The sequence below is a fragment of the Apostichopus japonicus genome, chromosome 10 (assembly GCF_037975245.1).
Source record: "Apostichopus japonicus isolate 1M-3 chromosome 10, ASM3797524v1, whole genome shotgun sequence".
NCBI classification, from domain to species: Eukaryota; Metazoa; Echinodermata; class Holothuroidea; order Aspidochirotida; family Stichopodidae; genus Apostichopus; species Apostichopus japonicus.
The window spans coordinates 9,933,617-9,944,717 of NC_092570.1; the positions used below are offsets into that span (position 1 = coordinate 9,933,617).

General features: G+C 36.6%; 1 protein-coding gene across 2 annotated transcripts; it reads left to right on the forward strand.

The window, feature by feature from the left end:
• The first annotated feature begins 3,104 nt into the window (after positions 1–3,104).
• Positions 3,105–9,193, forward strand: LOC139975029 (fibroblast growth factor receptor-like). Of its 2 annotated transcripts, none has more exons than XM_071982633.1 (5): positions 3,105–3,271; positions 4,573–4,875; positions 5,945–6,185; positions 7,839–7,978; positions 8,499–9,193. In XM_071982633.1, the coding sequence occupies exons 1-5, from the start codon at positions 3,166–3,168 to the stop codon at positions 8,582–8,584; spliced, it is 876 nt and encodes a 291-aa protein (XP_071838734.1). In that variant the 5' UTR covers positions 3,105–3,165; the 3' UTR covers positions 8,585–9,193. The 2 variants fall into 2 exon arrangements, with proteins under 2 accessions (XP_071838734.1, XP_071838735.1); XM_071982634.1 differs by having other exon boundaries at positions 3,112–3,271; positions 8,517–9,193.
• The last annotated feature ends 1,908 nt before the right edge of the window (positions 9,194–11,101 follow it).

The following is an 11,101-nucleotide window of genomic DNA, read 5'->3' on the forward strand; positions in this document are numbered from 1 at the left end:
AGAATGGTCTTTCTTCCTAACAAATGTCTTTTTCGTTGTAGTGTTGCATTGTAACGTGCACGGTGTCATGATTTTCATTTTAACAAAAACACCGCTTTTTTGTTTAACCATCTCACTTCCGTTGGGGAAGTTTCCCCTTCAGCCGATTCACGTGCTAGTATACAATACCATCGTACTGTAATATTAAAAAAAAAAATAACAATATATTGTTATCATATTATATCATTGTACTATGTTATATGCAACAATATTATTGTGGATTTTATATTACATTATTAAGATGCAATATTATGGTATGATATAGTATGTAAATCTGGTAATATGCAACGATATTACTGTGCATGTTTTATATTATATTATTAGTAGCGATGCAATAGTATTGTGTATGTTCTATATTATATTAGTATCATGCAATATTATTGTATGATACTACGTGAATTGGGTATTACTATATGCAACGATATTACTGTGCATGTTTTATATTATATTATTACTAGCGATGCAATAGTATTGTGTATGTTCTATATTATATTAGTATCATGCGATATTATTGTATGATACTACGTGAATTGGGTATTACTATATGCAACAATATTACTGTGCATGTTTTATATTATATTAGTATGATGCAATATTATTGTGCACGTTTTATATTTATATTATTATTATGCAATATCATTGTTTGATACTACGTGAATCGGGTATCCTCTTCCAGTTTCGTTTTCAAATCCGTATAGCAACATTTACTGAGAATGCTCTACATGAAGCCTTTACATCCACTTCTCGATCGTCATTTGTTTATGTCCTTCTAACATTTCAAAGCTGAACAACAATATCCAGGAAAATGATCCCCCTCCCCCACCCCCTCTCCGAGCCCAACCCACCCTCCCCTCATAGATATATTTATATACACAGATACGCACACACCCACACACGAGTTTGTATACATTCCGACTGTTCGACTCCACTTACTATACCCATAGTTATCCCTAAATATACCATATAGACCGCTAACTATACCCATGATCCCTAAATATACCACATAGAACGCTAACTATACCCATTAACTATAGCCTATAGACCGCTAACTAGATCCATAGTTTTCCTCAACTATACCATATAAACCGCTTACTATACTCATTATACCTAATTATACCCTATTGACCGCTAACTATACCCATTATCCCTAACTATACCCTATATAACGCTAACTATACCCAATATCCCTAACTATATCACATATAACGCTAACTATACCCATGATCCCTAAATATACCATATAGAACGCTAACTATACCCATTAACTATAGCCTATAGACCGCTAACTAGATCCATAGTTTTCCTCAACTATACCATATAAACCGCTTACTATACTCATTATACCTAATTATACCCTATTGACCGCTAACTATACCCATTATCCCTAACTATACCCTATATAACGCTAACTATACCCAATATCCCTAACTATATCACATATAACGCTAACTATACCCATGATCCCTAAATATACCATATAGAACGCTAACTATACCCATTAACTATAGCCTATAGACCGCTAACTAGATCCATAGTTTTCCTCAACTATACCATATAAACCGCTTACTATACTCATTATACCTAATTATACCCTATTGACCGCTAACTATACCCATTATCCCTAACTATACCCTATATAACGCTAACTATACCCAATATCCCTAACTATATCACATATAACGCTAACTATACCCATTATCCCTAACTATACCATATTGACCGCTAACTACATCCATTAACTAGACCCTATATACAGCTAACTATACCCATTACCCCTAACTATACCCCATATAACGCTAACTATACCCATTCCCTAACTATATCCCATATGACGCTAACTATATACATTATCTCTAACTGTACTATATATAACGCTAACTACACCCATTATCTCTAACTGTACTATATATAACGCTCACTATACCCATTATCTCTAACTGTACTATATATAACGCTAACTATACCCATTATCTCTAACTGTACTATATATAACGCTAACTATACCCATTATCTCTAACTGTACTATATATAACGCTAACTATACCCATTATCTCTAACTGTACTATATATAACGCTCACTATACCCATTATCTCTAACTGTACTATATATAACGCTAACTATACCCATTATCTCTAACTGTACTATATATAACGCTAACTATACCCATTATCTCTAACTGTACTATATATAACGCTAACTATACCCATTATCTCTAACTGTACTATATATAACGCTAACTATACCCATTATCTCTAACTGTACTATATATAACGCTAACTATACCCATTATCTCTAACTGTACTATATATAACGCTAACTATACCCATTATCTCTAACTGTACTATATATAACGCTAACTATACCCATTACCCCTAACCATACCCCATATAACGCTAACTATACCCATTATCTCTAACTGTACTATATATAACGCTAACTATACCCATTATCTCTAAATGTACTATATATAACGCTAACTATACCCATTATCTCTAACTGTACTATATATAACGCTAACTATACCCATTATCTCTAACTGTACTATATATAACGCTAACTATACCCATTATCAGTAGCACTTTTCAAAGGACGTAATGATTCTCTTCAAATTGCATCATGGACTTGGACTTCCTTTCTTCGAGTCGTCTTAAACAAGTGTAGGCTCGCACATACACACAACAGCTGTATTACGGTCATGTTAGTATGCAATACGTACATGACAAGGTATATCTATCTTTACCCCTCCCTTAGCAATTCCCCGTTGTCGTGGAAACAGTATGAGGGTATGACATTTAGCATTATTAAACATTTTAATGGAACGAAATATGTAGGTGTTTTTTTTTTCTTTTCTGAAGATAAGGATACCGTCTTCCTTGTTAGCGTACTACTTCCTCTGAAATACTTCTTTTTGTTCACGTGGTCAATGACGCCATGCCTAATCGCCAATCGCGTAGGCCGTTAGAGTTGCGTTATGTATATTTTAGTCACTTACCATGGTGGAGTTACGTTCGTTTAGTTTGTGACCACAATATCCCTGACTCGAAACTAGATATAAATAGAGGTACTTCCCATTGGTGATGCCACTTCGTTCTCGTCAAACTGGAAACTTGTAGCCGATTTCGAAAATGTCAAAACTACTGTCTCAAAACATGGAGCCTTCGTCGTATTTGTTATCCCGTTCTTGTGTTATCTTAGCGGTTTTGGCGATGACAGCGATTGGATGTGAGGAAGGTGAGTGTAAACTAGTTTTTCTTTCATTTTTATATTAATTCAATAGATTGAAAAGTTATTCTGTAACTAATAAGCTATCAGTAAAACCGTTAAAAATGGCTAACTATTTATTATGTGAGTTACGTCTTCTTGTACAATTACGTAATTAAAAGAGTTAAGTTGTCAAACAGTCATTTTTTCCATAAACATTCGTACCTTGCAATGGAGACCTTTATCCATTCTGACGCCAGACAAATGCCAGCGTATAACAATCGTGGTGACCGTATTGTCTTTCGAACGGGGTATCGAAGATGTTGGTGTTGTTGACATATCATATAAATCCATAAATGATCAAGTTACAAACGGTTGCCAATTCCTTCTTTCGCTTTCTGTAAACATTTAAAATCGTCAGTTATCACGAAGCAGTTGTTAATCTATATTCTGTTATTTCTTGCCTTGTGTATTTTAACGTTGTTACTCCTGTACACGATTGTGAATGTCAGAGACAAATGTTCTTCTCATTGGCAAATGTTTTGATAGTGTATAATTCTGACTATAGCATTATTTCTTGGCAGCCAAATGAAAAACGAAGCAATTAGAATTATCATTTGCTAATAAATAAGAACGCTAAAAATGCGTCGTATTATTTTTGGTTACCAAACTTACCATGGAAACTATTCCCTTGGTGTCATGTATATGTAAATTCGCTAAACGACCTATACGAAGCCAACAATATGGTTTTGTGGTTAACTTTAATTCTGTGGGTGCAGGGAGACAAAGTTTTACGTTGCGTTTTTACAATTATAAAAAAAATTCTCTCGTAAATTTCGTCTATACGATTATAAAGTAAATAGATGCATTGAATATTTACTTCTCAACAATGCGAGTACGCCTTATTATATTGCCCTATTTTCCCAGAGTATATATAGTCTCTCAATAATTCTCTTTAGCAAAAAATATTCCCCTCAACTTTACACTGTTACAGAGTTTGGATTTTTTTTATAATTCTTATAACGGCAAATATACATTTATAGTTAGATCCTTTCGTTACAGCAATTATACATATGTGAATTGGGTTCAAATATCCCTGCAGAATCATAAATCATCCGTCCATGAAATTTGTATGTATAAAAACTAGCAACTCGAAGGTGTATTTTCCCATGCGACAAAAATATCCAACATTTAATACAATATCCCAACATAAGAAATATAATAAGTTGGGCTCATGTGGTAGGCCTTATACTATATATTTTTTATGTGTCTTTCGAACGAACAGACTCAAACAAACTTGTGTAATTTGAATTTTCTATTGACCTTTGAAGGCGCACCAGGTTTACCTTTTTTTAAGAATGAATACTCGATTCTTCACCACATCGATGAGAATACTTACAAAGCGATAGATTGTTCGGCCGAACAAGCTTGTCATGTCGAATGGTATAAAGATGGCGTCCTTTTCCCCTTCGGCTGGTCTGCCATGCAGCAACAGGCAATGGGCGTCTCTATGGGAGCCGACAATCAGACGCTCATACTAAAGAAAGCGGAGATGACAACCAAAGGAAACTATACCTGCATTGTGTCAAACCAGCATGGTACCATCGAACGCCATTTGGAGCTGAAAGTTCAAGGTGAGGGTATAACATGTAGAAATCAGATGCCGTAGGTATGTGTTAAGTGCAGCAGTGGGGAAAGGGGAAGGCGGTGTCGATGCAGCAATGGGGAAAGTGAAGGGAGGAGGGGGGGGGGGGGGTCATGTCCATCCATTGTTGTGTGTCCATCTGCATCATCAACATAAGAAGCTAAAACTAAGGTTGCCAACTATTCACGAATTTGGCCACGTTATCGAGACGATGATGTATATAATGATATCGGTATTCTCAGATCGGAACACGTCATTTTAGACAAGAAACCGAAAACTAAAGATACATATATGCTAGAATAGAAGCTGCACGTACTTGACAAACGTTCAGTATCGTCACCATCGCCAAACTAATCTCATACCCGAAGCCCCACACTTTAGTACTGTTGCCATTTGATCACGGTGATGCTTGATATCTATAATAAAGCACTATAATCAACAGCCTGAAAGGCCCAACAGCATTTAGAAGCTGTACTTTGCGTTGAGTTTTTTTTATATCATCGTAACACCACGTACTAGTCAAGCCTGCATGCACACATCCTCCTGAATCTTTACTTTATTTACTCAAATGTTTATGAATTGACACCCAAACGGTTTAAAACATACATATTTTCTAGTCCCACAAAGTTAACTTAATGCCCCCACCCCTTGCCCGTGTTTCATTTTCCACGCTATTGTAGGAATTTAGTGGACGAATAATAACCGCGTTATAATACCATTGTAGTATATATTCTGTTCCCAGCTAGTACGGTTATATTTCTATTATTCTACCACTGGCTATAGTTTTTGTGAAATTTCGTATCGACCCCGATAGGATTACAAGAAACACGAATCACCTATACCCCCCCCCCCCCCACCCAATTGATGTTACCACTATACCCTGCAGCCTCCGCGGATATTTATCGCACAGGGAACGTAGTCCATACCCCAGGCTGGCGAACAGCTATACAAGTTTACATGTATGTCATAAAAAAGAAAGGATTCGCAGTGCAAATGTTACATAACCCACCAAGCCATTGACAGTTGGCCACATTATACTTTCTATTTTCATTTTTTAGGTAACGATTGGATTCATGAGCCCATTTTGGCTTTTGACAACAACTGCAACCACAAGAAAACGAGAATTGGCTCTAATGTCACATTCACTTGCAAGTTCTTTGTAGGACCCAAGGAGGACGAGAGCGTAGCTTCCTGGTTTTACGAAGAAAAGGAAACACCAGATAAGACGATACATAAAAATAGTGTCGTGTGGATATGGGAAAGAGAATTAAACTACACGGTTTATGAAACATCGAGTCTGTAAGTAATCTTACGATTGGGGTTGCTTTCTCCACATTCGGTCCACGGTGGTAATAACCCATGATTGTTCATATTCTGTCCACCCAGCCAATAATGCTAATACCTCTCTAAACTGTACTTCAATATCATGCTTCAAAGCACTGGTGTTGACAGTACAAACAGTTCCTAACCTTGATCTGATAGAAACATAATATTCATTTTGCTCGTACTGACGATACGAGTGCTCTGAAAAGCGGGACATGACACTACAGTATAGAAAACAATTGTCCCAACCGGGTGTTCCACCTTGCATACTAATGAATATTCAGATAATAGTTTTAGATAATAATTCAGACAATTTAGATAATAATTCAGATAATTCAGGTAATAAATATTCAGATAAAAGTCAGATAATAGACATTGAATATATAGGCAAAGAGAAAGCGACTTAACGGGTCAGGCTCAGTCTGGGTTGGAGTTAAGTCTTGAGGAATTTTAGTCTTGTTATGTGTGTTAGATTAATGATGTAAAATATGAGCTAAATGTGATATAGCGGGCAAAAAAAAATATGTTCTAGCTTTATATCAAAATGAATTTTTACCTGAAAGTCATCCTTTGTCCCTTACTAATGGGGGAATTGGGATTGGAGAATGGCTTAAGAATGAGGGAATCCGCTCTGACGAGCAGACACTTCTATAGTGCTAGCAAGACCTGTATGTACCGCCTGCGTGGCCCTACACTAAGTTAGCCAACAGCGTATTACATTGAGAGTACAAACAACAACCTAGATTAAAAAATTCGCAAGACATTCATCTCTGTACTTTCAACTGTTGAAGCTCAAAAAAAATTGGAAGGTCAGTGACTAAGAAATGGCCAAAGTTAGGTCCAGCTCTGTAGAGTGAATCGTAATAAAAATAACATTAACATCGATTTAATCTTAATGTAACGACGTTACAGTATATGAAAGAAAGTGATTGAAGAAATATACGGTGCGTTTTGGTAGACATATTTGCAGACGAGGTAGGGGGGGGGGGCGGGCGAGGAAACACCTTTTCACCCAGGTGGGGAATCTGAAATAAAAGGTTGAGAAGCACGGATCTAAAGCAATCTAATTGTTGTATACATATCTTGTCCATACCAATTAAGTTTTCTTTGACACAGAAAATTATCTCCGAAACAAGTTAAAGTAACTTTTAAACGTACATAAATACAAAATTTCAGCAACATATTTACTAACTGCCATAATAAGGGAAATAACAAAGAGAGATGTAGCAGATAACGAATCATCACAGATGGACTCTTGAAGCTATGCTTACAAGCCTTGACATTGAACACTGATGAAATAACTTATCAGCAAAGCACTGGGGATATATCCCTTCAAAATATTATTTTTAATATTACATGAAAGTTTCCGTATCCGATGAAAAGTGTTATCATATAGTTTCAAGGGGCAGTGAAGGGCCTGTCCGTAAAACGTAAAAAGGAAACAAAAAAACTTGACCAACTCTCAGGAACATTACCAGATATGAGGGTTGTAGGGGGGGGGGTATCTGAGGAGAACGTTGTTTCTCCAACTGTAAGACCTCCCCGATGACTTCATGAAGTCATTTTGGTTGACCAATGACTTAACTCTTTGCACTGTGTATCAAAACTATCTGTTGTTCTTTTCATCAGATTCTTGGACGGAAAATTATCTGTTTTTTCACTAACCATATTGAACGTAACAGAACCGGCTTTAGGTACTTATTTCGTTCAAGCATACAACGGTATCGGACCCAGTAAACGCCATAGCCTGACTTTATCATTGCACCAACGTAAGTTTTGGTAAATGTTTATATAACACTTATAAGTTTTCATCTCTAATCCCCCCCAAAAATAAGTGAATAAATAGTAATAAACAGGACTATTTACGCAACTTTTGGAGCTGATTTTGTATTCATTATTTTGTTGTTTACCTTTTTTTTTTTTTGATGTCCATTTGTGCAAGTATTCAAACTTCAAATTATTTGAATTTAACAGCGAACTTCCTTTGGTATGAGATTACTGCGCATTTGAACAAGCCTTCGGCACTGGATTTATGGCGCATTATTAAGTGATTTATTACAGGCTGACAAATATCGCATTTACTTTCAAGGTATTAGATGAACACAGATATATCTTTGACCTCTTTTTTGAGGTTACAAGATATAGGCCTATATATCTCATATTATTTTTAATTAAACGCAGTGCTCTTTGTGTGAGATCTAGACTCTTCAAATGTATATGTGTCAAAAAATAAAAATGCTGTGTCAAAGTGTTTCGATAATGTTATTCTATCATGATAACATTTTTCAGCTTGCTTTGTTCCGACAGCTGAGGAAAGACGCGGCAGGTACATGCGGATTCTACGTGATCGACTAAGGACTTCCGCCCACCAGTAAAAACAGTGGTTACTTGGTATCATCCGTTACCATATCGTCATCTTTCAACAGTAACGAATTGCTTGGATTTCTCTAACAGTATCAAATCTCGTCAAAATGTCCATCAGTGTGTCATTTAATCTCGAGATTACCCTATGTTCACCCACCCTTCCCCACCCCTTCCCTCTTATTGCTACCGTCATCACGGGCACACCCAACATAACTTTACTTGGGGGAAGGGGATTAATATGAATTGTCATCCCCAGTGAGAAATGTGAGATTAGGGGTTTGCAGCCAGTTGGAATAGTTTCCTAATTCTTAATGCCTCTCCCACTCTCCCTTGCCATAACATGTTTCAAAACCACTCACACTGATAGTATACGAACAGTTTCTAACCTTTATCTGTTATAGAAATATATGTTATCGATACTGAAGATACTGCAGTCAGTAGGACTGCTGTACAGGGTGACAGAACAGTAGGCCTATATATATAAAGGAATTGTCCCATTTGGGTGATGTTTGAAGTTTGCAGCGTTTAGCATTTGGTCGGTATAATTTCCTTTAATTTGACCTAACTTTGCCGAGCATTATTCAAGTATATGGGTCATCAATAAATTACACATAAAAACAGTCTAACTTGTAATGATTTTTTGTTATGAGTAAATTCGAGTAGCTTCGAATCGTTGTTTTCTAGCTGTTTACTTTTATGACATGTTTCTTACAGTGTTTTATTGTTACCTAATTAGTTAATGGAAAACATACAGCCGGATCTCGAAAGAGATACTTTGAACAGACTATATATATATATATATATATATATATATATATATATATATATATATATAGGCCTATATATATATATATATATATAGGCCTATATATATATATATATATATATATATATATATATATATATACATATAATTGAAAACTTAATGAGTTGGAGTAATGAGTAATATATGCTTAAGTCAGAAAGGATAAAATATATACATGCAGTATTAGAAAGTCTTTGTGTTACTTTTATGTATACTAAAATGGAATATACACCCTGATGCAAATGTCAGTTGTTTGTTTGTCTATATATTTAGTTATTTTATCTTAAATTTGTCGAGACAGACATACCAGTATAATAAAATCAAATGTGACGGACGAAGTGAAAATATCGCAAACTCATATATGGGGTGAAGTAACATGTATCTCGCAGCGATGCTTGGCCACCGGAAGGTCCGTCTCTGTTCAATGAAACTACCTCCGTGAGAGATGAGATATGGCCCATGCAATCCAATGTCCGCTTCAGTCGTGCTTTTATAGGATCTGCAAGTATCAACGTACGCGGTTTATGACAAGGCCAAATATTCAGTAGCACATATACAAAGTACAGTACATCATATACTGAGATCGGTCAAAGTGACGTGTTTCATAATTTTCGTAGTCTGCAAGACCGTTGAGAAAACGGTTACTAATGTTATGTAATTAGATACATTTACTTTTCAATTCATTGATTGCTTCGTTTAAAGGAAGGTGATGCCCGTTTATCTACAATGTTGTTCAAAGTGAATTATGTAAGTTAAGCTTCAGAAGCTGCCTTCTTCGTTTTCTTCTGCAGTCAGGTGACAAAATGAAGCCTATATCCAATCAATGGATAGCTGACACGTTGACCATCCATGGCACCTTAAATTTTCAGCTATGAGAGCCCCAAGTTTTCTTTACTTGTAAACAAAGCGCTGTACTCAGTAGTAAACAATTTTCGTACTCTGCTCTTGCGAGCCTATAGATGACTCTATAATAGTACCGAAAACATAATGTAACGCTGCCTTCGTCCTCGCTGCCTTCGTCCTCGCTGCCTTCGTCCTCGGGAGTGATGTTGGTACCTCTGGTGAATTCGCCTTCGCTATCGGAGAAGGATATGGGAAGGGCATATTCCTCTAAGTCGGAAACGGGGACAGGGGTCGGGTATGTGGTTACATCAGTTTACATACAGGTGTACAATATTCTACAAACACTGACTGCGCATCCGTGACCTTGGCGGAGCGCATTCGCTCGCGCCGCTATGATTTTGCCTTACCGATACTTTCACCTTACCGATACGCCATTTTATACTACAACTGACCCCTACCCCGAGCACTGTTCCCAATGTTACCAATTGTTAAGCCCCCAGCCAATGAAACACCCGTATTTCCCTAAAAAGTTCATCCAATAGAAGTCCGTTAAATTACCAAGCAACAGACACTAACCCCGCCTTAGTCTTGTTAAGACCCAAGTAGGTACATCCCAGTGTACCTTTCTTTTTCAATAAGCTATTTTCCCGTGTCTATTTTCTGTACTGCTGCAAGAGAACGCCCGCGACAACGCTTTATTTAGATTAAATGAATACAAATTTTGTGGTTTGCATAAGTTCACGCCCCTCTTTGGAGAAATGTCCAAGACATTTTGTATCGGACAGATCATCGGGAATGTAAATTACAACGGGCAAGCATTTCGTGGTAGGCAGAAACGGACTCTGCACGCAAGAAAAGGTGTATTTCAAACGACTTTGCT

Coding starts and splice junctions, on each gene's coding strand:
- LOC139975029 (XM_071982633.1), top strand. CDS start 3,166: ATGTCAAAACTACTGTCTCAAAACATGGAGCCTTCGTCGTATTTGTTA. Junction 3,272..4,572: donor AGCGATTGGATGTGAGGAAG/GTGAGTGTAAAC, acceptor TGACCTTTGAAG/GCGCACCAGGTTTACCTTTT. Junction 7,979..8,498: donor GACTTTATCATTGCACCAAC/GTAAGTTTTGGT, acceptor AACATTTTTCAG/CTTGCTTTGTTCCGACAGCT.